The sequence below is a fragment of the Peromyscus californicus genome, unplaced genomic scaffold (genome assembly GCF_007827085.1).
Source record: "Peromyscus californicus insignis strain IS unplaced genomic scaffold, ASM782708v3 Scaffold_4__1_contigs__length_199733344, whole genome shotgun sequence".
Classification (NCBI taxonomy): Eukaryota; Metazoa; Chordata; class Mammalia; order Rodentia; family Cricetidae; genus Peromyscus; species Peromyscus californicus.
Genome location: NW_026294562.1, coordinates 143,372,624 through 143,398,868, shown reverse-complemented (window position 1 = coordinate 143,398,868; position 26,245 = coordinate 143,372,624). Strand labels below are relative to the sequence as shown.

Below are 26,245 nucleotides of genomic sequence, written 5' to 3'. Positions count from 1 at the left end.
CACAGAGATATACACACAGAAAGTGAGAGAGAGAGAGAGATAGGCAGAGACAGAGAGAGTGAAGGACAGTCCTTAGATTCTCAGTACCATGGAAGTTATTATAGAAGTCTTCACTGTGAATACCATCAATATTTAAGTCCCTTATATAAAAAAAATGACATAATGTTTGCATATTAACTATAGTAACTCTAAGTGATGTGACTTATAAGAACAGTTCAGCGTAAATAGTTGTATATTGTATTTTACAGGAGATAACAAGAAAAACAAATCTATCTGTTCACTACAGACACTTTGTCACCCCCAGTGTCACCCACCTATAAGCTGGCTGAATCTGCAGGTGCAAAGCTCACAGATGTGGAGGGCTGGAGGAAGTTGCATGTCATATCAAAGAAGGTTAAATCTGAAATACTGTTCTTGTTTTTGCTGAGTTCATCTTGTTCCTAGAAAGCATGACGGGTGATTATTCTTCACAGCTGCCCAGAGAAGTCTTTTCCATGTCCACCTGTCCCTAGAGAAACAGCCACATGAGAGATGCAGCATGGGAATTCTCTCCCTGGGACAGTAATGGGGCAGGGTTTCGTATATAGCTGCCCAATCTCTTGATGTTTAGCTTCAGTCTTGAGCCTCTGTGTTGGGTTTGCTGGTGTGAGCCGTCAGCACAGGGATGATTGGATAGTCCCTTGAGTGTCCCTTTCTACAAGCTCTGCAGAAAAACTGGCACTGTGGTGATTTATGTTAATTACCATAAATTTAAATGCAGCGAGCATTTTAGTCTTGATTTTGTTTAGAGTCTCTTCTTCAATGGAAAATGTATTTATGTCTGCAGCTCATGTGTGTCTCTCTGTAAGAGCACTGCCAAGCAGAAGCATTTGGAGTGAGGGTAGGGACAAGGATGCCTGTGGTGGGTATGGGAAGATGGCAGGTGGCCTGTATATTGGGCTTCTGAGTCTGTCCCAGCATAGTGCTAGTGTAAATTCAGTTGGCCAGCACTGGTCATTGGGCCAAGAGGACACGTTTTAAAGTAAATGGCTTAAACTTGGACATTACTTCTGGATCAATACAGCACTGAAACAATTTGTACCACTCACAGGTTTAAACATACCTCAAATTGAATATATTAATATCTTAATAACTTTATAAAAATAGATGTAAAATGACACCAAAATTAGGGTTGAAGAGGTGGCTCAGTGGATAAGGGAACTTGTAAACATGAGGACCTGAGTTCAAATCTCTAGTACCCATGGAAAAATCAGGTGTGACCACACATAGCTGTGACACTAGTGCTGGAGGCAGAAGCTGAGAACAGAAATAGTATGAGAGCTGCATTTGCTGAAAGACAAGCTCTAGGTTCAGTGACGGACCCTGTCTCAAGGAAATAAGACTGAGTGGTAGAGCAGGATACCTGATGTCCTCCTCTGGCCTCTGTGTTGGTACCTATATACACATGTTGGCATATACGCATATATCACAAGCACAGACACAGACACACATGGATACACACACAATGTTGTCAAAATTCATGCCATCCTTTCTCAAGGCCTTTGTGTTTTGTGATAACACAAGGCACTGAACAGAGTTAGCATTTCTGGCAGAGTAGATGTGAGAGCAATCACCCAGCAAGACTATCCTTATCAGCTTACCTCTGCAGTCAATCCCCAGTTAGTCCCATGCAAAGTAGATAAAAAGCAGCATGCTGGGGCTTCTTCTGTGTGCCCAGTTGCTAATCGAGCAGCTTCCTCTCAGCTGCTGTGGAGACCCACAAGGACAAGAACCCATGCTGGAGCCTTCTGGACCCTTCCCTGTCCAGCAGCCATGTTTCCCTGGGTCCTTCTGGAAGTGCTTGTGCAGCCATGTGACATGCAATGATCCATGTTCCTCCACAGCATCCACAGCAATGGGGAGAAGGCTGGACTGCATAAGGAAAACCTGCTGCTTCGAGGGTGCACCATCAGGAACACAGAAGCGGTGGCTGGCATTGTCATCTACGCAGGTAGGCACAGGCTAAACCTTAGACTGTGTACCACCGCACTGTGCTGGATGCTCCCCAACATTTCTTCCTAACTTCTACCTGATCCCGAGAGTTGTCTATACCCATTGTAGAAAATTGGGAAATTTAGGAAAACAGAAAAGTGTAAAAACAGGGATTGTTATAACAGTACCTCAACCCAATAGAGTTTTTAGTGGTTTTTTTTGTTTGTTTTAGCATATTTCTTTCCATTCATTTCACAGTTGTTATAATGGCCTATTCATTCTGCATCCTATTTTGACCAAAGTTCTTAGAGAGCTGTAATCCAGCACAATTGCTTGGTGGGATCCAGTCATTGACCCCTGTCTTTAAGAGACTGGTACTCCATACCCCTCCATCCTCCTCTCCAGGACATGAAACCAAAGCCCTGCTGAACAATAGTGGGCCCCGCTACAAGCGCAGCCAGCTTGAGAGGCAGATGAACTGTGATGTCCTCTGGTGTGTCCTTCTCCTCGTTTGTATGTCTCTATTTTCAGCGGTTGGTAAGTCTCCTAAGATGAGTCCCCAGTGAAGTAGGCTGCTGAAAAGTCTACAGGCAACCTGGGGGAGGCTATCCTGACTCCACTAGACCTAACACCTTAAAGGTCAAATACATCCTTTTCACTGACTTGGATTCCAGGAGTGTCTGCATCAGCATCAGTGTGGCCACATTGAAGTGAAGGAGCTTGGCAGAGTAATGCTCCTTTCCAAATGAAAGACTGCTTGGATGGGAGGATGAATCCATCATAGCAGAAGTAATGAATCCAGTGATGAGTCAGCAATAGTGATGAACCAAGCTAACAACAGCCGAGGCACACATATACCAATGTGGCTGTACAAAAAGAGGAAACAACTATTTGTGTTCTAAAAAGGGGTCAAAAAGTTTACATAAGCCTTGCAAGAATGTGTTTTGAGGCTCCATCACTTGACTTCCACCTTGTCCCCGCTCAGCTGCCAGCATGTACCAGACAGGTATAACATGGTCTTGAAACATGATCTCAGGAGATTAAAGACAGAGCCACAGGGAACACCAAAAGGTGTCTGTAACCAGATAGGTGTGGGACTTCGTTCAGGAAGAAACATACGTAACCCTTGACTTCTTAGACTCTGTTACCCTAGAAAGCTCCATCTCCAAGAAGGAACCGTGTTGGCAGTATTGAGGTCCTACTGCTTTTTTACCAAGCAGCTCATGACTCTGTTTTTTTGTGGCACCCAAATGGTGAAATCCTTCTCCCAACACACAGGCAGTTTCTATATCATGACCAGTGTGGTGCCCTTTAGCATCATCAACAGGAAACCTTGAGGTGTGGTTGGTGGCTTGCTAAATTGTTCAGGATGGCCTAGAATGTTTGATCCTCCTACCATAGCTTCCCAAGTGATGTGATTACAGGTGTGTGGTACCACACACAGTTTAAGACACTCTCAGTGTGAGCAAAACATGAAGCGTGCACTCCTCCCAGCCTATGTACCCGCGGGTCCAAGAATACTATGCGCTATGCTTTCTTCTACGGCAAAGAAAGCTGGTAAACCAAACATGCCATGTACAGTGACAGTCTTAAATTTGTCTTAATTTTCCCAAGCAGCACTTTCTTTCCTGTCAGATGAATGATGCCTCTCTTTGAACACGCACAGGACATGGATTGTGGGTACGGCGCTATCAAGAGAAAAAAGCACTGTTTGATGTTCCTGAGTCTGATGGCAGCTCCCTATCCCCAGCCACAGCTGCAGTTTACTCATTTTTGACAATGATAATAGTTCTGCAGGTAACAGTACTAAGTATTATGTGGTAATTACTTTACTTTCCTCTCGGGAACTCAAAAGTCTTGATAAGAATTTCCTGTAGACTTTGCATCTTGAAGAATCACAAATACATGTTACCTTTTATTCTCTATTTGTAGGTTATTTCTTTGGTGATTTTTCAAGTTGATGCTCTCCTTTGCTTTTCTTAAAGTGATGCTTGAGCATTGAGTTTTTGCTAATGTTTCCTTGTTTTATTATTGGTATTATTATCATTATCATTAATATTAGCCTGTGATGGAAGAAAGGACCTCACACATGCTAGGGAAAGTGTCTAACCATTGGACTATACCCTTAGTTCTGTTTACTGTTTTAAAAAAGAAATTTTATCTGGGAGTAATTTTTAGATTTACAGAAAAATTTCAGACACCAATGGAGAACATCCACATGTATCCCTCACCAGTGTCCCAGACACAAGTGTGTTATATTGATGTTGTACTCCATAAAAACTAGGAAACCAACATGAACACTTTGCTATGAGCCAAACCCCAAGCTACTTCATTCACAGCATCTCTGCAGATGAGACTCTCTCCCAGGATTGATCACGATGCTGCTGCATGTATCAGCATTGGTTTTCAGTAGCAGTAGTGTGCATTCATGCACCTCCCTGTCTGCAACTGAGAGGCAGCACCCAGGAAGGTCTGTTAAAGAGTAAGGATAACCCCAGAGCTCTAAGGGGCAGTGAGGGTCACTGCTAACCCCTCTCAGAACAGAGTAACCAGAGGATATGTTGAGCCTTGCCTGAGAAATCCCTGCCTCTTATCACAAGTGCTTCCTACAGTGGGAAAACGGTCTCATTTAACATTCCAGAGTAGTCTTTTTTGTAAATGCAAATTTTGTTCTAGCCTTGAGTTAGGATAATATTTGATGTCTTATTAGCATAATTAATTTACCAAGAGACCCCAGTTAGTCATAATATAATATTCTGGGCTCATAAATGTTAGTTCAGTGCTGTGATTCTACAAATAAACATTCATTTCCAGAAGGTTGGTCTTGCTTGAATGATCAAACCATAACTGGGTATTTTTCTCAAGCCATCTTCCCTTTGTTCTCTATTGCACGAGATCACAAAAATTGTCCTGCAACGTAAAACCAGCCACTGAAACAACTGTTTTCATTTCATGGCTGCCCCCTAGACGGGACACATCCCTGGGTGATAGATAGCTCCTGTCACCAGGGCCCAGGGGACACCTGAGGGAGAGTGCTGCTATGGTTAGAGGTCACTTTGCTCATGAGTACTCTGACTGTGCCTGTTTTCTTCTCTTCTCTCTTCCTTTCCTAGCCCCTCTCAAGCACAACTTAGTCTCCAGGCCATCGTTGTCCTTCCAGACATAGGAGTGGATTTCCGCTCTGCAATTGCACCAGCCTAGGCTATTCTAGTTTAAGCTCTTTGCCAGTACTCTAATCCTTTTCCAATAGTGACTTTAAGCCAACCTATTTAAGCTCTTAAAGGTACAGTACAGCTCCTGCTTCCTTGGTCATTTGTCCTTTGATTTGAGTCAATTGGATTAACTCCACTGCTCCCTGATTCTCCTAGTCATTCATTCTGTGTGCCTTTGTCTTCTAGGTTTTGATCCCGATTTCCTTATATGTTTCCATTGAAATTGTTAAGGTGTGCCAAGTATACTTCATTAACCAAGATATAGAACTGTATGATGAAGAGACAGATTCGCAGCTGCAATGCCGAGCTCTGAACATCACGGAAGACTTAGGGCAGATACAATACATCTTCTCAGACAAGACTGGCACTTTAACTGAGAATAAGATGGTTTTTCGAAGATGCACTGTATCTGGCGTAGAATATTCTCATGATGCCAATGGTGAGTGTGAGGACAGAGGCCTCCAGTCTAGGCTGGATAAGAAAGCTGCCCTCTCCGATGCTGCATGGGCAGGAAGGAGGAGAAACCGTCCACAAGTTACAGGACTTGCTGGCTTTCAAGGAAGGATAAATCCTTGGCGATCACTTGGGAGCCTGGTGCTATTTATAGAGTGAGCTGACATTGCCCTGCTCGATGCTGTGTCTGGAATGATACACATCTGTTTTGGCTCATTTTTCTGTCAGGCAAGCGCAGCAGCCAGGCAGAGTACCCTTGAAGTGCTAGTTTCTGCAGTGGCTTTACTTTGTCCCACAGAGGGACAGAGAGATTTTTCTGTGGTCACTCAGCTATCTTCCAGCTATCAGCTGAGAATTCTCAGATGGGCATTATGTACTTTACGCTGCATTCTTAGCCTTGGAACACAATGTCCATTGCAGCCTGAGAGAAATGAGTCTCTTCACTTCTGGTTACTCAGGCAGCCCCGCCTCTTGTCTCTCCTTTCCTTATCCTTTGCTGCCTCCTTCTTTGCTAAAGGAAGGCTCAGGGAAAGCCGTCAGCTTTCTAAGCCCCTTGACCAGAGAAAAAACATGATAAGGATACTTGCAAAACAGCCATATTTCTAGAGTAATAGCAGCGTTAAAGCCCCCTTGCTTTGCAAACAGAATTCCCTTCTTTCCGATAAGAATAACAAAGAAACACACACTGCCAAAGAGAATGAAGGGTGAAAGGAGGAGTCAGTGAATGACCACATCTGTAGTTGCTGAGCTATCTCTCCAGCACCTAAGAATTACCTTGATGGCCAGTGTCTTCTTCTGCATACAGTATAACAGAAGGCTTAGGAATCTGCCTGCTCTTTAACATTTTATTTGCACCCCAAATAAAGTGCTACTGGTGTTTTCCATGCCTTTACCTATCTGCCCTATCTATTTTCCTAACCCCATTCCCCTGTCACTCTACCTCACACTCTAACCCTCTTGCCTACCCATCCCCTTCCCAACTGCTCAGCTTTGTGACTGGAGTCTTCTCCCAGGCATTGTATTTACAGTAGCTTGAAAGCTGGAACTCAGTTTCAGATAGACAAGAGCAGGTTTGAGATCTCTTGCACAGCAGTGCCTTGAATCGATGCTGATGTTTCCTCTTGGTGAGGTGATGGATATATTAATTAGCTTCATGTGCATGTATAGTACATGTTATTCATATATGAGAACAAAACATCTATACCCTGTAGATATGTACAGTTCTGATTTGTCAATCAAAGATAATATTAATAGCACAATGAACAAAATAAAGTTGGGATCGGAGACTCCATAGGAAAGAATCATAGAAGTCACCTCCAGAGGACACAGTAAAGCATGTGAGGAATGAAACAGTCTTCATGTATCTTCATGACATGAAGTGCAGAAGTGCCAGCACTGGATACATATCATCTTCAGTTGGTTCAGCCCATGGGTTGACACTCACTGTGAATACAAATCTGAACAGTGGGCCCCAGCTCACATTGCCAGAGCCAGCCACAGAGACTACGGCATATTCTCCTCTCGCTTCATGGCCTGATAACCTATAGCTAGCTGGCTGCAGGCCTAGGTCTGGGCTTCTCTGAGGCTTCTAAAGTCACAAACAGCCTCAGTCCACAGTACAATAGCAGTGGCTCCTGCCTGGCTCCACAGCCTCAGAGGGAAGGAGGAGGCCTGAGGGTTACAGGTTGTCCCTCTCCAAGCTGGAGCCAACTCAATACACAGTGCCAGGAAGTGGGCACAATTACATGCCCAGATTTTGCTCCTCCCTGCCATCCAGCTAGCACACTGGGACTTACGTCACCAGAAAACAGATGGGATATTGGCATCCTGCTGTGGAGAAGTATTTAGCCTGATGATAGTGGGCAGGTGACTTCTTCCTTATCCCTGTTTTTCTCATCGCTGAAGGAAGGCCTGATGATTAATAGAAAAGAATTGCTCATACGGCTGACTGTAGGGGACCCGCCCCCACCTTTTTCCTCAGGGGTAAGAGATTTAGATAGAAATATAGAGGGGAGAGAGAGAGATAGAAACACAGAATAGTCTTGGGAGGGCCTGGATCCTAATCCACCAGCTCCTTCTGATTCTTCTAAAGGGCTTTTTAAAGGAATGGCAAGGGGTGGAGAAAAAGACCTCCCATTAGTACAGCCAAGTGCAGACCCTTCCAAACACCTGGTAAATATGCTCATAGTCAATCCATCCCCTTTATGCAGCCCTGCTGGGTAAAGCAAGCTCAGATCTCACTAGGAAACCTCTTTGGGCTCCCACAGCTGACTAATCCCATGGGCACACTCTTCTTTGGGCATGTCTCAGAAGTCCACTGATATTAGGCTGCCCTAATGCTTCTGCTGAGTGCTGTGGTGGCACTTGAACTTCTGGTTAAATACTTGGTTTGAAGGAGTAATCCTGAAGAGGTTCCTTGTTGCTCACCCATGACTCAGACTGGCAAACCTGGGAAGATTTGTTGAGAGCCACTGGCAAGAAACCGTGGCGTGAGCTCCTCTTCATGCCATTTTTTCAAGCACCCATGTGTATTGTGGGGTTCCTAACTTGGCAGTGGCTCCCAGTGACTGAAGCTTAGGACCATAGTCAAGATCCTTGTGGACAGAGCCTTATTGGCTGGGTCCAGTCCTAGCTACATGTAGCCATCTGTGCAGTCTCAAGAGAGTGCACCTTGCTGATCAGTAGCACTTCACAGTCCAGTGGTACATGTAGAGAGCTCCCTCACCCACATGGCCATGTGCAAGACATCTACAGTGGTGCATAGCCTCCATTTCACATGGAGAATGCCCCGGCCACCCCAGGGCAGGGAATCTTTCAGGAACCCTGTTGTGTTGGCAGACCTGCAGTCTGCCCTGCCTTTTACCAGACCAAAACATATCTAAGCTATATTGGAAGTGAAGACCGGTTGGGAGTCCAAGTCTGGTTGAGTATGGCAGTGTAGCCACTGTGCCAGGCTTCGGAACCCCTTGGACCTGGGTGCCACCTTCGTCTTCCTTCTCCAGTGTTGTAGAACCTTAATAAATTCCTTAAATTTTCTGACATGGGACTTGGTATTCTTACCTGTGAAAGATTCTGACTGTCATTAAAAACTACAATAAAGCCAAAAAGTTCCACTGTCTTCGGGTGTGCCCACTCAGTAAGTTCGTGGAGAGTGCAGGTAAGTAGGGATGTGGCAGGAACTTTCTAAAGCCCCTCGTCAGTGAAACAGTCACTAAGTACATACCTTACCATTAGAGAGTGAGGATGGGGTGTCCCCTGGGACAGAGGATTGTAGAACCTCCAACACCCTGAATTGATGAAGTCTGCCCCCATGATGTCTTACACTGTGTTCCTGTCCCCATAGCCCAGCGACTGGCCAGGTACCAAGAGGTGGACTCAGAAGAGGAGGAAGTGGTGCCCAAGGTGGGCACAGTAACCCACCGTGGCAGCACTGGGAGCCATCAGAGCATCCGAATGAATCACAAGAGCCAAAGTATCAAATCCCACCGACGCTCGGGCAGTCGGGTTGAGGCCAAGAGAGCCAGCATGCGGTCTAAGCACACTGCCTTCAGCAGCCCCATCGTGAGTGCAGGCCGTGTGTGGCCCTCCCGGAGGGATGGCAGCCTGTCATCCTGCATTTTTCCCACTGTCCGTTGTCTCTGATAATCAAAATTCTTTCTTTTTAATCACACAAATAAGCTCAGGCTTGGCTGTGCTCCACGAGCAGAAGCTCTCTGGCCAACCCCTCTCTCTACCATTGTGTCTTTCTTGAAACACTTATTCTGCCTCTTTGCCATGGCGTCTGCTGCTGGATGGTTGCCAAGTGAGCCACCTAAAGAGGGTGACAAAGAGGAAGCCTAGCCAAATGAAATGAACAAAACATCAGAACAAGATGACATGTGTGAAAAGGCAGAGCCGATTACCTGCCCCATAAAGTTTTAATTAGATGAGCACAAAGCAGATTTCTCTCTTGTCTTGTCAGTAGTGAATGTGTTTATGGACCACTGTCCTTAGGCAGAGAAATTTCTAGAAGTGAGTAACAGGCTCTGACAAGATCCTTTGACTTCTGCAATGTTTTAAGAACAGAGAGAAAATCATTTGTGCTCACTTTGGATTGTCTCATTCTTTTAACACTTTCTAGACCCATATAGAAGCTACCATTTAAGTACAGGTATCTCGAGTTGTGGCTGTTAATCTTTGGGTTCATACCTGTCACGAGGAAAGAAAGGAAGGCCCTGGGAGGGGAGAGGAAGACTTCATTGGCACATGTTTTCCTTCCAGCATTCTGCAGTATATATCAAGAGCACATGCATATGCAAGCTTTCTGAACTAGCAGTCTAGTCCCTCAGTCAACAGTTACTATAACAAGTCTACCAATATGTTACTCATACCCAGCAGAATGATGAAAGTTAAATATCTAGGGAGAAAGGGTACGCAGATAATTACAGTATGTCCATCCACTGTAGCTAGAGTTCTCCTGCCTGGCCCACAGTCAGGACAAATCTCTCTCACCTGCCAGTCCCACAGCCGCTCAGACCCGACCAAGTAAACACAGAGACTTATATTGGTTACAAACTGTATGGCCGTGGCAGGCTTCTTGCTAACTGTTCTTACAGCTTAAATTAATCCATTTCTATTAATCTATACCTTGCCACATGGCTCGTGGCTTACCGGCATCTTCACATGCTGTTTCTCATCGTGGCGGCTGGCAGTGTCTCTCTGACTCAGCCTTCCACTTCCCAGCTTTATTCTCCTCCTTGTCCCGCCTACACTTCCTGCCCAGCCAATGGCCAATCAGTGTTTTATTTATTGACTAATCAGCAACACATTTGCCATACAGAACATCCCACAGCCTATCCACTTTGAGGATTTTTTCCCCTCAAGATAGGGTTTCTCCATGCAGTTTTGGTGCCTGTTCTGGATCTTGCTCTGTAGACCAGGCTGGGCTCGAACTCCCAGAGATGCAGAGATCCGCCTGGCTCTGCCTCCCAAGTGCTGGGATTAAAGGCGTGTGTGCCACCGCCACCCAGCTTTTGAGGATGGTTTTTAAAATGTGTTCTCGTATAATCTTAAGCTGTAGAAACGTTCATATGATGGGCTTTGAGAGAAAACTGTCAATTTTCATATAAAACATATTGATTATGTAAAATATTTTAATTAGTTAAATGTAAAGAGGTGATATCTCAAAGACATGTAGAAACACGATTTTCAAAAGGTAGATGTTATCTTGTGGGGCACTGAGATAAACAGACTGCTTGAGTTTTTCTAGATTAATAGTATATCTCATTTTTAATCTCCTAAGAAGTATATTCACATATAATAATAATATATCCATTTATTTCACTATGTAAGTATTTTATACAATTGAAGTTACATACAATGTACAATTGCAAAATGACATGTCTATAATGCAATAAAATTCTATTCATACCTTATACTAAATTCAAGTGTACTTAAACAGTTAAGTACCAAAGCACTTAGCAGGTTCCTGGGTCGAACTCACTGTACAGCTCTATTTTCTTCCCAGGAGAAAGACATTACTCCTGACCCCAAGCTGTTGGAGAAGGTGAGTGAGTGTGACAGGAGCCTCGCCGTTTCAAGGCACCAGGAGCACCCTCTGGCCCACCTCTCACCCGAGCTCTCTGATGTTTTTGACTTCTTCATCGCACTAACCATCTGCAACACAGTAGTTGTCACGTCTCCAGATCAGCCACGACAAAAGGCAAGTTCTGCAATATCCACGAGACCCCAAGGGTCCTTGACGCTCTCTGAGGCCTGCATTGTGACTCTTGGCTGAAGGTAGTAAGCATGGTTCACCTTCCCGCAGGAAGCTGCTCATGGGGGTGGTGCCTCAGGCTTACTGGGATTCAACAGGGACAAAGTGGCCAGCAAGCTGCAGTAGGTGCAAGGACAGAGCCCAGAATGGAAGGGTGTACACAGAGGCCATGCGTAGACACATGACTTCGAGAAGCCCCACTTCCCCTGGTTCTTTGGAACCTGCTGGCCTTGGGCAGGGTCAGAAGGATGGTTACCCAGTGACTTACCCAGAGAGCCTCAGGCTTCCAGAATCATATAAAAGGGATGATAAAGATGGCTAGGGGACAGATTCTGGGACAAGATTTATGAACTTTCAATCCTCACTCGAAGCCTTAGACATGTTATTCTCATCACTGTGCTTGGATATGTCATCTGGGCCATAGAGCAGTGGTGAGGATTTATGGGAAGGTCTCAGAGTCAAGTTTGGGTACACAGAAGAAATAAGGTGATAGTAATAAATACATTTATCATTGTTCCCCAAGGTGAAGGGAATGAGAGTGATTCCGTCAGAGATTATTTAGGGTTTTGGAATCAGCAGTACCCAAGTTGCGGTTTGCTTTGGTCTAACATTAAGATTCTTTTTGGGGAGAGGTTTATATGAATAGGGCTCCTATGTAACACAAGTGTTCCTCCGAGAATTGTCCTCATGAGTCAGGCTGCCTAATGGATGCCTGTGAGCCTCGTTGTTCGTAGCAAGAAATGGATGGAAATGTTGTTCATGGCTGAGTGTGTGCCTTAGACCTTTCCTCCACTAGCCTTCTGACTCAGCTCTTCCAGCAGCTTCTACTGGTGTGTTAATGTGGGGTGAGCAAGATGTGAACCAATGCTCCTACTCTGGCAGTATATCAGAAAGCATTTGCTACTTAGCTATGCTCTTAATTCTCACTGCTTCAATCTGGTGAGGCCCCAAAGGGACCTGAAAGATCTCAAATGGGCAGTTCCGTACAGTCCAGACCACAAGTGTGTACTGCCTGCCAGCTCTGAGCAGAAGCTTATTCCTACTGTGGTACAAGCTTCCTAAGCATCCCTCACCTGGCCTTGTGAACTTTTATCACAAAGCAATAAAGCCCTCTGCCATGTACATCCCTGGAGGGCTGAGTGTTTCCTAGGTTACCCTCTGCCTAAGAGATAAAAGCAATATAGCAGTTGTTAAATAAGCAAGAGACTCCGAGGTAACTAAGGTGTGTTTTGAAAGTTGTCACATGTGCTGTCAGTTCCACAGAGGGAACAGAATATTTAATCACCCACCTTTGGACTGAAAACGAACATGTTTCTAGATACATTTCTGTTCCTGCATCTGGGGTGGGGGCAGGAAATGGCACCGTCAGGTGCCTTTGGAGTTACCAAGTGCTGCACGGTGAAGCCTATCCCCCATTCAGACATATAGTATATTTAGTCATTCTAATGGACATGGAGTGTGGTTCCAAGGAAGAAAGTAGGCTTAGCATGTGTGAGGTCCTGGACTCAGTTCCCAGAACCAAAAGAATCAAATAAAAACAGAGACACTATAGGACAGAAGGAAAAATGCTCTTGTCATAATTTAGGCCAGTGTCTCACTTTTCCTAATGCCTGGTTTAGCTGGAAATTATTATGGCAATTCACAGCTTTGGTCCTCAAGGATCAGTTACAGAGGTTTTTTTTTGTTTTTTTGTTTTTTGTTGTTGTTGTTTTTGGTTTTTCGAGACAGGGTTTCTCTGTGTAGCTTTGCGCCTTTCCTGGATCTTGCTCTGTAGACCAGGCTGGCCTCGAACTCACAAAGATCCACCTGGCTCTACCTCCCAAGTGCTGGGATTAAAGGCGTGCGCCACCACCGCCCGTCCATAGAGTTTTAAGAATCCTTACAATTTAGTTTTGGGTTGTTTCAACATTAGCTTTTTTCCCCCATCTTGTTTTCCTTGTCTTTTCTCCTTCTTCTTTCTTTGAGAATTTCTTACAATGAATTTTTATTATGGTAATCCCTTCCTCCAGCTCCTTCCATAGCCACTCCACTTCCCTACCCACTCAATTTTTGGATGTCTTTCCCCTACCCCATTTTAAAACTGATTAAGTACAATTTGTGCTGCCCATATACTGATGGGGGTAGAGCCATCACTGGAGCCTGGTCAACTTAGCAGGGGCCACACCTTTAAAAGTGACTTTCCCCCCACTCTCTGGGAAGCTGTCAATTGCAGCTCCTTAACTAGGGGTAGGACTTCATGCAGCCTCCCTTCATGATGGAATTTGGTCTGACTGGAGCGCCTGTGTATTTCAGTTTTCTGTTGTTTCAACATTTGCTCTTTAAATAAAGTGTGGCTTCATTGCTCCGTTGTGAACCTTTTGAATCTTTAACAATATTATGTGCACGACTCCTTTTTCTTTTCTTATTCTTGTTAAGACTTTTTAGTGATTTGGATCATGAATCAGTCTATTATTTGCTGAGAAAGATTCTTTTGGGTTTAGACGTATGACTTGTGTATAAACATTTTTTTTTTTTTTGGTTTTTCGAGACAGGGTTTCTCTGTGTAGCTTTGCGCCTTTCCTGGAACTCACTTGGTAGTCCAGGCTGGCCTCGAACTCACAGAGATCCACCTGGCTCTGCCTCCCGAGTGCTGGGATTAAAGGCGTGAGCCACCACCGCCCGGCGTGTATAAACATTTTTATGGATACAAGTCAGAAGAATAATCTCTTAAGTAGCCAAGACTGTGAATTTGTGGTTCTCCTGCCTTAGCCTCCTGAATACTGGGATTACAGGTTGGGCCCATCATGCTAGTCCTGGAGTGGCTTTCTAATTGGAGCATGGGTGGAGGAGACAGACCCAGTTTTATGCCAGGCATCAGTGAGCCACTTGCTCCTCTGAGGCTCTTATGAAGAGTGAGGGATCAGTGGGATTTTTCTCACTTGACTGGACTGCTTGCCCTACAGGTGAGGGTGAGGTTTGAGCTGAAGTCCCCAGTGAAGACCATAGAAGATTTCCTTCGGAGGTTCACACCCAGCCGCCTGGCTTCCGGCTGCAGCAGTATCGGGAGCCTGACCACCAGTAAGTCCAGCCACAAAACTGGATCTGGTTTCCTGCCCAGCCTGTCTCAGGACAACATGATCCTCAGGCTGGAGGAGAAGCTAGACCAAGTGGCACCAGCCATTGCCAGCAATGGCTATAGCAGCCAGGCGGCCCAGGCAGAAGGTTGGACCCCAGAATGCACTCCAGAGAAGTGCCCTGGGGAGCAGGCGAAGCAGCAGGAACGGGAGCTGCGCTATGAGGCCGAGAGCCCGGATGAGGCTGCACTGGTGTATGCAGCCAGAGCCTACAGCTGCACGCTGGTGGACCGACTTCACGACCAGGTGTCCGTGGAGCTGCCTCACCTAGGCAGGCTGACCTTCGAGCTGCTGCACACGCTTGGATTCGACTCCACCCGCAAAAGGATGTCAGTGGTGATCCGACACCCGCTGACTGACGAGATCAACGTCTACACCAAGGGGGCCGATTCAGTGGTCATGGACCTTTTGCTGCCATGCTCCTCAGGTAAACCAGTCTCCTCCTCTCCCACAGAACCCCAGAGTCAGGAAGGGCATTTTGAGAAATCCACCCAGTTGAGTAAAGGAAGTTTCATTAATCTTTTCTGGAGTTCAGGCCCTTTGAGAGAATCCCAGGGTTCTAAGTACCAAGGTTTTACACTGGTATGCATTTAGGGGGCTTTTGCACTTTGACCCAGCCCTCTTATGCCCTCTAGCATAGTAGAGTTGGAGATCACTTGGGAAGCATCACACTTTAAATATAAGCAAAGAAGACCGGGACACTTTAGATGAGAAGTTCTGGAAGTTTCCTTCCTACTGTAGATCTGGGGCAGCTTTGAGTTCTAGGCCACAGTGGTTAGCCTATTATAAGGTGTAAGAGTAGACTGTGGTCACACGAAATGGGCCTGCCAGCCTCTTTCCTCCACTCTCAGTGGGTCAAGCAGCCTCTTGTCAGTCTCTCTCCATTGCTTATGAGTTAAAATGTGGTTTTAAAATCACAGTGCAACTGCCCATCAAAAGAGGTTGCAACTGTGTCCAGCTAGAAGTGCCCCTGACCTTCAGAAGGAAAGCAAAAGCCACATTGTAAAGCCAACTTGGTTTTCCCCCTGCCAGCACACCAGTGAGGACCAAGGAGTGAGATCACCTCTGGGAGTCAGGAGGAAGGTGGGGGCTGAATGCTGCTTGTGGTCCAAGGGTTCGAGCCCAGGCTCGGCTGCTTTACCCCTGTAGTCTTCCTGACTGTCATAGCTTGCAATCAGCTTGAGTACTACCTGCCGTGAGACTCTGTTTAAAGAGTTCTTGATGCCCTTAACAGCAAACTTGGGGCAGAATGCTATTAGTGAAGTGGCTTTTCTATTCCCAGATAAACTTCATTCTTATTCTTGACTCTGATTTACATCTACATGAAAGAAAGCACAGAGAAGGCAGTTATCTGAGCAGATTTCCTTCTACTCCCATGATCACCTCTGCCCTTTTTATAATGGCAGTAATTAAAGGCAGGGTGATGGACTACCAGGCTTCAGCCTCTAACACAAGTAAAGTGTCATATCACAAGGAAAAGGGACTGTATGGAGAAAGGCTTGTGGTGGGAGTGGGAGGGGGATTAGAGAGGCAGGGGGACAGTGATCGGGATGCACTTTATATATGCATGGATTTGTCAAAGACTGAACTCATTGGCGTGTGGGGTGGGGAAAAAGTCAGCCAAAGCAGCCTGTCCTGTCCTAGATGGAGGGCAGTAAGCCCTGCCAAGCTGTTCAAGGAAACATACTCCATGGAGGAGGCCACAGCCATGCCACATGTATGCTCTGGGCCAGTACGTGCGTATTTTAAGATGTTTAAGAACATCTCAACTGTATAGACAGACCATGAAGAAACTCTGAATACTAGCTCTTGTAACACCGCCTGTTAGTCAACTTTATATCACTACAACAAAACACTTGAGAAAATCAGTCTATAAAGAGAAGGGTTATTTCAGCTCACAGTTTAGAGGTTTCAGTACATGGTTGATCTTCTCACTCTTAAGGTAGTGATGAGGGTGTCATTGTAGGCTCAACTTAGTTGAACAAACCTCTTATCTCATGGCTGGGAAGCAAAAGTGGAAGGGGGTGCAGTCCAGATCCTACTGACCTCTTTGAAAGCATATCCCTGGTGATCTAGTGACCTTCCATCAAGCTTCGGTCTGTGGACAACATCCACCCTGCTCCAAAATAGTGGGACCACGCCTTTAACACATGGCCCTTTGGAGCATTCAAACTGCGTCACCATTGTTTCGCTTTAAAAAGACATTTTAATGCCCACCAATACTAAAGATATCTCAGAAAGAGATGTCATTAAATAAACACTGTGGACTGCTTGCTGTCTTATTCCTCCTTTTCTCCTAATACGCCACAGGGAAAGGAGCATTTTCTGGGGCACTGTCAGGACATTCATTAGTGGGTGAGGAGGGAACAGGCAGAGGACCAGGGATGGTGGCTGCTAAGTGTGCCCAAGGATTTTCTTATGCAGCATTGCAAGGCAGGAGAATATTTACCCTTTACAAGACCTATCCAGAACCAACTTTAAGGTCAAGGTTGGGGAGCCTACACTCTCCTTTGGGGAGACTTAACAGCCCTTTCCACTCAGTCATGTAGCCCTAACACAGGGTTGGGTACACCCGCATGCCTTGTTTCTGTCTGCTCCCTATTGTGGGCCTCAGGAAGAAACTTGCCATCTCTGGTTAGCTGCAGATATGAAGAGCAGAGCTCAAATCTCTTTACCTCCTGGAAGGCCCGGGTAACGACAATTATATCTCATATTCTCAAGTGGCGCATAGCAAGTAGGGCAAATAAAAATAATTTGTTAGTGTGCATTTGCACCTTCCTCTGGGAAATATTGCAGTTGGTTTGGATGGGAAAGATGTATAAGTGTAATGGGCAAGTTAAGACTGAGACAGTGTAGACACCGGGAAAAGCAGCTGGAGCATAGTACTGGGTAGGGGGGGCACTGTGAACTCACCCACCTGGACATGTGGCCATGAAAAAGTGAGGCAGGTGTGGAGAAGAGCAGACTGGGTATAAATGGCTAGGTGCAATCAGGAGGCAACACGTAGTGGCCAGGCCACTCCACCTGCGCCCAGATGGTGGTATTAGGAGGGTACGCAGGTCTCATAGCTAGATGTAACCCACCCACTTTCTTCAAAGAGCTCGCAGTACTTTACCAAAAGCATCATGAGCTGGCTGAGCAATAGTGAATATGACAGAGTGGGAGGGGCTGGGTGGCATTATCAGCACATAGCCAAGTCTTTGTCTTGCCTGCCATGGTGGGAAGTTGTGTAGTGTTGGTTACAAAGCACCACCTTACCCCTGTCTTCACAGACCTCTGTTCAAACACCAGGTCCAGACGTCCTGGCTCTGTGACCATGGATGAGTCATTCACTTTCTGTATGTCAAAGCCTAGCTCACAGGAAGCTCTGTACACACTGGCTCAGTGCCTGGTATAACATGGACTGGCAGCATAAGCGGGACCCCCTTCCCACTCTTCTGTCTGCTCCCTTCAAAATTCTCTTGCCTGTGGTTTGGGAGAGTCACCACTTTGTATAGTCTGCTCTGCCCTTTTCCTGAGATTAAGGATGACTACGGGTTCATTGTAGCCCACTGCCCAGCAAGGGTTAACATGCTGCTACCCAGTACATAGGCAATTGATTTTTTTGTTGTTGTTGTTTTCATGAATGAGTAGAGAATCACCTTCCCCCTGTTTCCTGCCTTAATAAAGTTCAATTCCTTGTTAGGAAAATATAATTTCCAAAGTATAAAAGAAATAACACTGAGCACTTTGTAAAAACACACATTGAGATCAAGAAGAGAAACTGAATACTCCCCTTGGGAGCCTCTTAGTGTTGTAAGCATCAGCAGCATTTTCCCAATGTCTGGCTAGTTGCAGCTCTCTTAGCCCTTCTGTGTCTGGAAGTTGGTGAACATGCATACCATCTTTCCACAATGGCCAGAGCTGTCACTCTGGTACTATGTCTGCTTCTCCAGGGCCCGCCCTGGTGCAGTCTCAGCATCCTTCTGTACGGAGCCCTCAGTGAAGGTACTGGCAGCCTGGCTTCCACTTCTGGGTGCACTAGCTCCATTACCTAGGGAGCTGAACACCAGACGCAGAATCCTTTCCATTAGTAGGTAGGTAACAAAGGACATAGATTGCTATAGAATATCAGAAAGAAGAGGCTTTTGCATGACTGTGACCTCACATGCATTGAGAATGTTATGACTTTAGCCTGAGTCAGCACCCTCCCAGCCTTGGTCCCAGATAGGGGCAAAATCATGGGGGATGCACACCCTGTTCCACACTGCAATCTCCTTAGACTCCCCAGATCCTTGGTGATGGTCATTGTGCAGCTTGAGTTTTTCCCAACATCTTGTATCTTCCACCAGACCGCAGATCAATTCCAGCATTCATAGAAACAAGTCCTCCAAGCCCCAGCACTATGTCTTTTCTCTGGCTTCCCTGCCTTGGTGCTGTAGGTATCTCTCACAGGAAGCTGCTTGACAGTGTAGAAAAGACTTCTAAAGAGTCTTGTGTCCTGTGTCTTGGGTGAGGGCAGGCCAGTGAGCAGTTTTTGCTGGGTAGGGCAGGTGCTCTTTTCTACCAGGCCCTGTGCAGATAGTCCTTCTATATCTCAGTGTCCATCCACCCCAGAAATGGATGCCTATGGCCAACCCTATCTCCATCTATTCCAAATCTTGAATGACCTAACCTACTTAAATTCAAGTAGTTGGCTCAGGGGGAGGGTGTTTGTTTGTTTGTTTGTTTTTCAACAACTGTGGTTGATCAGAGTCACTGCCCTACTTGCCTCTTTTACTGATCCATCCACCTCCTCCTCTCCAGAGACAGTAGAAGAGCTTGGTGGTTTGTATTTTAATTTCAAAGTTAAAACAGTGACCAGAGACCCAGGAAGCTTTCAAGAGTGATGACATATCAGTATAAGGCAGTCAGACCTAAGGCTTTGTCTTTGAACTTATCTTTCAGTAAATTTAAATACTAAAATAATCCAGGACAACTCTTCATATTCATTAATGACCATAAGAAGCCACCTTTAAATAATTGGCCTGCCAAAACATTTTAATGCCATAAGGGTAGTGTTTGTGTTCTGCTTCATACATGAGGATAAGATTTTTTTCTTACCCCAATTGTCAGCCTCCTGTATGCTTTGTCAACCTCTTGAATTGCTGGCCAGGTCCAGCTTGTCATGAGGTGAACTTGAGTAGTAGACAAGTCTTCCTGGGTCTAGATGTCTCATGGCTCAGGATTGCCAGAGTAAGACAATACAATATATAGAATGTTCAGTTACACTTAAATTTCTAATATAGAGCGTGTGTGTGTGTGTGTGTGTGTGTGTGTGTGTGTGTTTAGTAAAAGTATGACTTATCTACCATTTGGACATCTTTTACCAACAGTGGGGGATGTTGTGAAGAGAGAAATGAGACTTTGTCTGAGTTCAGTTTTTCATAAATAAGTGTGTATACACTGCCTCTATTAAGCAGACTGTACTAAAACATGCCAAGTCATTTTTGATGAAGTTTTGTTCTCCTGTGCTTCTCAAACAAGGGATTTTAGAAACAAGCCCAGACTTGTGTTTTGGTGAGTTATTTTATTACAGTAACAGCTGGCTGGCTTTTAGTTCTATGACATTTGCACACCATTTGTAATCAGTATGACAGGCAACAGGAAGACCCTCATTGGGGCACTCAGCTGGGTCACTCTTACTGGTTCTGCTTGTACTCTGACCTAGATGATGCCAGAGGAAGGCACCAGAAAAGGATCCGGAGTAAAACACAGAATTACCTCAACCTTTATGCAGTGGAAGGCCTGCGTACTCTGTGCATTGCTAAGAGGGTGAGTGAGGGCCCCTTCAGGAGGGTGAGCAAGGGATCCCTTCAGGAGGGTGAGTGAGATGCATGTTCATGAGGGTGAGTGAGATGCATGTTCATGAGGGTGAGTGAGGGTCCCTTCAGGAGGGTGAGCAAGGGATCCCTTCAGGAGGGTGAGTGAGATGCATGTTCAGGAGGGTGAGTGAGGGTCCCTTCAGGAGGATGAGCAAGGGATCCCTTCAGGAGGGTGAGTGAGATGCATGTTCAGGAGGGTGAGTGAGATGCATGTTCATGAGGGTGAGTGAGGGTCCCTTCAGGAGGGTGAGCAAGGGATCCCTTCAGGAGGGTGAGTGAGATGCATGTTCAGGAGGGTGAGTGAGGGTCCCTTCAGGAGGGTGAGCAAGGGATCCCTTCAGGAGGGTGAGTGAGGGGCCCTTTAGGAGGGTGAGTGACAAGCTGCTTCAGGAGGGTGAGTGAGGGCCCCTTCAGGAGGGTGAGTGAGGGGCATCTTCATGAGGGCACACATTGGCAACTGCCCCTCCCATGCACGGCACCCAGTGCAGCACTCAGCAGTGTGTGTCTCCGTAGGTTCTGAGCAAAGAAGAGTACGCTTGCTGGTTGCAGAGCCACATAGAAGCAGAGGCATCTGTGGAAGGCCGTGAAGAGCTCCTCTTCCAGTCTGCAGTGCGCCTGGAGACGAACTTGCACCTGCTGGGTAATTAGCTTTCCAGATGCCTGTTGTACAGAGCAGTGCTGTTTGCAGGGGTCCTGGAGTGACTAGTGACATGACTGCTTCTCTTGCTCTAGACTGTGTTGAGCTTGTCTGGGGAACCACCTGGCTTTTAGCTAGCTTGTTCCCAGGTCGGAAGGAACATTTTCTGCAGGCTTTGTCCATGGGGCTCATATTGCCAGACACTCCAGGTTCGCTGTCTTCATGTCTCCTTTAAACCTCACTTTCCAACAAAAATGGCTATAAGGAGCAAGCCTTTTGACAATAGACCGTTGGAAAGATTTCAAACCCCTGGCAATCTACATGAACATGCATGGAAATGCTGAGTTTTGCATCTTATAAATTATTTCAGATTCATTTGGGATGAAAAGAAAATGGCTCATATTTCCTTCTTCATCCCTATTTACATCTAATAAAATCTAATTAGTTATTAGGAAGACATTAAGGTACTTATTACTTGGGTACCTATTTTAATATTTAATTTTTCAATATTTTAAGATTTCATATTAAAATAGTGAATACATTCAGCTGGGTATCCCATGGCTGTATATGTGATGTGTGCTCACAAGGAAACTAGCTGTGTAGTGTACGTACACCTCATTTTGTGAAATATTGGTCAGAATCCGCTGGGATTGCATAAAGCTCCAGAGAGTTCATCTTTTCTTATTTAACAAAGGATGCATTCCCTTGTCTTCATTTTCTGGCCAGAGGGATTAGGAAATCTATATTCCTATTGATACATATCTCTTATAATAGTTACTGTTAATATTTAATAGCATAATGTGCTCTAGACAGAATACCACTACATACTTTGTCCACAGTGTCTGACAGACCATACCCTACTCAGAAAGCCATTGGATTGGAACCCAGAGACTTAGTGAATGCTATCTCTAATAAATTAAATGAAGCCCCTCGAACAGTTTCTGCCTATTTTAAGCCACTGATTTGATTACTGAATTGGAACTGCTCTCATAAAGATACCCCTGTTTCCAGAAAGTCAACAACAGCCAGATAAGATGGTGCACGCCTGTAATTCCAGGATGGAGGAGGTACAGGCAGTAGAATATGAGTTTGAGACCATCCTGGGCTACACAGGGTCGGGGGGCAGTCTCAAAAAAAGGAAAAACAATAAAACAACATAAACCCAGAAAGGGCTTCTCTGGAATGTTCTTTATTGATGGCTAGAGTGGTAAGAGAGGGGGTGTTGAGCTTATTCTTCTGGACCACCTGTCCATCTTCTTTGATCCCAGGCACTCCCCCTTCATGGTTGAGGTGGTGAGTGGTGAGATGGTATTTCTCCTGGACAGTGCTAACTTCTCAGATGGAGTGAAGTTTGCTGCCTGGTCCACCCTTGTGGTAGGGGCTGGACCCACTCTAAAGCACTGCAGATGGTATCTCTTCCCTTTCCGAGTCATGAAAGCACAGCTCTGAGCAGCTTCACTGCCCGTCCCCACCATCCTCCTCAGTGTGGAGTCCTGGCTTGGTTATCAAATCCAGGTTCTGCCGCTTACTAGCCATGGAAGCTTGGACACGTTACTCAGTCTTTGTCTCCAAGGGCTCTTATCTGCTCTGTGGGGAAGGTGGCTGTAAGGGTGGGAGGAGGAGGTGGTGGGAAGCAGGGAGTATGGTTTGGGCTCTTGCACTCAGCCACTGGCATGCTGATGAATCTACACCTGAGATGGCCTGACTGGTCTTTTTTTCTACAAATTGTCTCTAGAAGAGGGGCCTCCGCCACTTCCCAGTCTTTGAGCCATGTCTCTGTTAACATACCTCAAGTCAGAACAGCCTTTGTAGACCTTAGTCTCACACTCATGGTGAGATAACTCACCTTTTGGTCTTTTGCGTGAACTTACAGCAATAGGCAAAATCCAACAGTCATTACCCACTTTCCACCTCCGAGCACCTAGAAAATTGATAGTTTAAGTGATGGAGCCCAAGTTTGAAAATGGTACCACTTAGCACAGCTTCACCAAGGGGCAAGGAGTTCAGGAAGTTTCCCGAGACCTCACTGAGCAGTTTATATCTTTAATATTCTAACCCAAATTCCTCTTTCTAAATCTTTTTATTTAGGTGGTTATGTTAAACAACCTAAGAGAACCACAAATAACATTTTAGCAGGAAGGGTCACCTTCATACTGGGTTCTTAAACTGGGCAAGAAACAAAATTCAGCTGTATCATTCTGCTCATTTACCCCAGAATTCTTGCTGGTTCCTCTAAATGTCATCTGAAACCACTCATTTCTTTCCCCTTCTATCAAAAACCACTTGACACGTGGTTATTGTAACATGGGTACGTGGTAGAGTTCAGAACTGAACTGGCATTTCCATGCATCATGGTCTTCAGGGACCCTCCTCCTGCCCCTTTGTGGCCTCATCTAAACATAATCTCCTCTCAAAGACCCCACCTCCTAACACTGTCACACTGGGAGTTAGGGCTTCCATCTGTTAATCTGAAAGCATTGGTGGCAGCTGGGGACACAGACCTGCAGTCCATTAGCAGTGCCCCAGCACCAGGAGCTTGAAGTAGGAATGGCAAGGAGCCTCGGCCAGGGCTGGAGCCCAGGAAGTCATGGCTCACTTTTAGAGATAGGAAAGCAGAAAGCATCTCACCAGTGTCCTCAGATGAGAAATGAAGGCAGACTTGGGCACATTTTAGCACTGAATACAGGTTGATTATTCTTCACCCAAAATTCTTAGGATAGGAAGTGTTTGGGTGTTTAGGATAGGAAGTGTTTTGAGAGTTTGTGCTTTCTTGTACATGCACAATGATAAATTTGGGGACTATGACCTTGCATTTTGTATACCTTCCACCTTATGCATAGCCTGAAGGCAATTGCAGACCCTTCAGACCCTTGTGTTTTGACTGTTATCTATCACATGAGATCATGTTAGATCTAAAAGTTTCCTGGAGCGTTTCAGATTTCATCTTTTTATGGTTAGAGATGTTCAGCTTGTTGTATATTTTCAATGAAGTCAGTAAGAGGAACTTGCCTCTTAAATTCTTTGTTTGTGGATAAGACATTCGTGATGATGTTGCTTAGAAAATGAATGAGTCTTTCTCTTCACCGTTGGTTTGGATAACAAATGGTTGACATGGTTAAGTGCAAACATTGAATTTCATGCGTGGAAACTTTCTGGATGATAGGAGATGGGTAACTACTAAGACTTTTCTTTTAATCCCTTGGGCATATAATGATTTCCTCCCTCCATAGTCTCTGTTTTCAGAGTATATGAAAAGTTAGCTGCTTGTTAGTCAGAAAGATTTCAAGGTATGCTTTGGTGAGTGTACATAACAGTGTTTGGTGACTCGCACTTGTTCCTCCTACGTATTCTTGACTGAGTCATGGCAATAGCTATGGTAAGCATCCAGCACAGTCCTGGAATAGTGGATCATTTTAGCTTGCTTCCAGAGGGACTTTTTGCCACTTAGTGTCATCTGGCAAGTGAGCCCCAAGAAAGTCTTAGGGACTTGGTAGTGCCGCATCTATCTTTGGTGTATTTGGTACATGGCATTTGTATGCCATCAGGAATTGTGAAGAGGGACTAGGGACTCACTGGAGCTGTCATACATTTAACCAGGTGCCACTGGAATAGAAGACCGCCTTCAGGATGGAGTTCCTGAAACCATCGCTAAATTACGACAAGCTGGCCTGCAGATTTGGGTCCTCACAGGTGACAAACAAGAAACAGCCATTAACATTGCATATGCCTGCAAACTGCTGGACCATGAAGAGCATGTCATCACACTGAATGCTGAGTCTCAGGTATGTAGATTCCAGAGAGACTGTGCCCTGTTCAAGGATGGCCTCATGTCCTGTAGGCTCCCATGACAGAACTCTGTTGGAAGGCCACTGAGGCTTCCACCTCTGGCAGCCACAGTGAGGAACATGTTTACCCACTGCATTCCCTTTTAGCATGTGTAATATTTCTGAGACTTGGGACATTCTTATCATCGTCTTGTGAGATGTAGACTTTTCTGGGATTTCTTTTGTTTTTAATATTTTATATTTTGAGATTGTAATGTAATTACATCTTTTTTTTCTTCCTTTTCCTCCCTCCAAACCCTCCCCTTTATCCCCCTCCTTGCCCTCTTTCAAATTCATGGCCTCTTTTTTCATTAATCGTTGTCACATACACATTTCTCCTGCTCTTAGCATTCCTTAGTTGTCTGTAGTTAGTTTTGTAGGATGAGGTCTTCTGGGCTTTCTCCCATCTGTGTTAACTTGCCTTTTATTGTTCTTTTGAGCTCATGTTTAGGCAGTCCTGTTGATAAAACTTCATGGATGTAGCTCCTGATATTTCCAGGAGAAACAATCTCACAGCAAACTCCCTGTTCCTCCTGTTCTTATGAGTGGTTGGCCCCCCTTTCCCTGTGCTCCCCAAACCTTCTGTCCTATAATTGTATTGTAAATGTATCCATTGATTGGCCGTGGTTTTCTGTAATGGTCTCTGGCTGTTGCAAAGAGAAGTCTCCTCCATGAAGGATGAGGACTACACTTATCAGGCTAGACCCTAGAAAAAGATGTCTTCTGGGTGGAGAGGTTGGATGTGGAATTTCTTAATACCAAAGGAATGTACATCTGGGTTTTATTAGTGCAAAGTTCAACTTCTTTTTTCATATCACTGGATTCTTTTTCATGAGGTCTTATGTGTCTAGGATGTGGAGCCAAGGTAGTGATCTATTTAGCATGAACTCCTCTGGTTTCATCAACTGCCTCTGGGCCCTTCTTTTGTTCACTCACATTTGTTTGGTTAAATCTACAAGTATGCAAAGGGTGTCTACTCCCAGCACCTCCCTGATCTAGGATCTGGTTCCTCCCATGAGCTCCACTTGAAATCTCTTCAGGCTACCCACAAACTTCTTGGTGAAGCCCAAGACTCCCTCTGTGTATATCCCCTCCTCAGGCTTCTTTAGGAGCTAAAGGCAATGATAACTTCTATGGGTTGCTGTGGGATAATGATTTTGTACACTGGTTTAATCAAACTCTGATTGGCCAGTGGCCAGGCAGGAAGTATAGGTGGGATAAGGAGACAAGGAGAATTCTGGGAAGAGGAAGGCTGAGTCAGGAGATGCCAGCCCACTGTCCAGGGAGCAGCATGTAATGGCACACAGGTAAAGCCATGGAAAACGTGGCTACATATAGATTAATAGAAATGGGCTGTGTTTAAGTGCAAGAGCTAGTCAGTAGTAAGCCTGAGCTATTGGCCAAGCAGTTTTAATTAATATAAGCCTCTGTGTGTTT

The 26,245-nt window shown here is 45.3% G+C and overlaps 1 protein-coding gene across 2 annotated transcripts in view; it reads left to right on the top strand.

Moving 5' to 3' along the window:
* Atp10a (ATPase phospholipid transporting 10A (putative)) overlaps nucleotides 1-26,245 on the top strand; it is a 172,373-nt gene that overhangs the window by 126,268 nt on the left and 19,860 nt on the right. For both annotated transcript variants that reach the window (XM_052762947.1, XM_052762946.1), the window contains exons 4-13: nucleotides 1,884-1,990; nucleotides 2,377-2,508; nucleotides 3,638-3,768; nucleotides 5,370-5,622; nucleotides 8,980-9,197; nucleotides 11,143-11,337; nucleotides 14,334-14,931; nucleotides 20,194-20,297; nucleotides 20,861-20,987; nucleotides 24,582-24,766. In XM_052762947.1, the coding sequence (XP_052618907.1) occupies nucleotides 1,884-1,990; nucleotides 2,377-2,508; nucleotides 3,638-3,768; nucleotides 5,370-5,622; nucleotides 8,980-9,197; nucleotides 11,143-11,337; nucleotides 14,334-14,931; nucleotides 20,194-20,297; nucleotides 20,861-20,987; nucleotides 24,582-24,766 (2,050 nt within the window). The remainder of the gene's footprint in view (nucleotides 1-1,883; nucleotides 1,991-2,376; nucleotides 2,509-3,637; nucleotides 3,769-5,369; nucleotides 5,623-8,979; nucleotides 9,198-11,142; nucleotides 11,338-14,333; nucleotides 14,932-20,193; nucleotides 20,298-20,860; nucleotides 20,988-24,581; nucleotides 24,767-26,245) is intronic.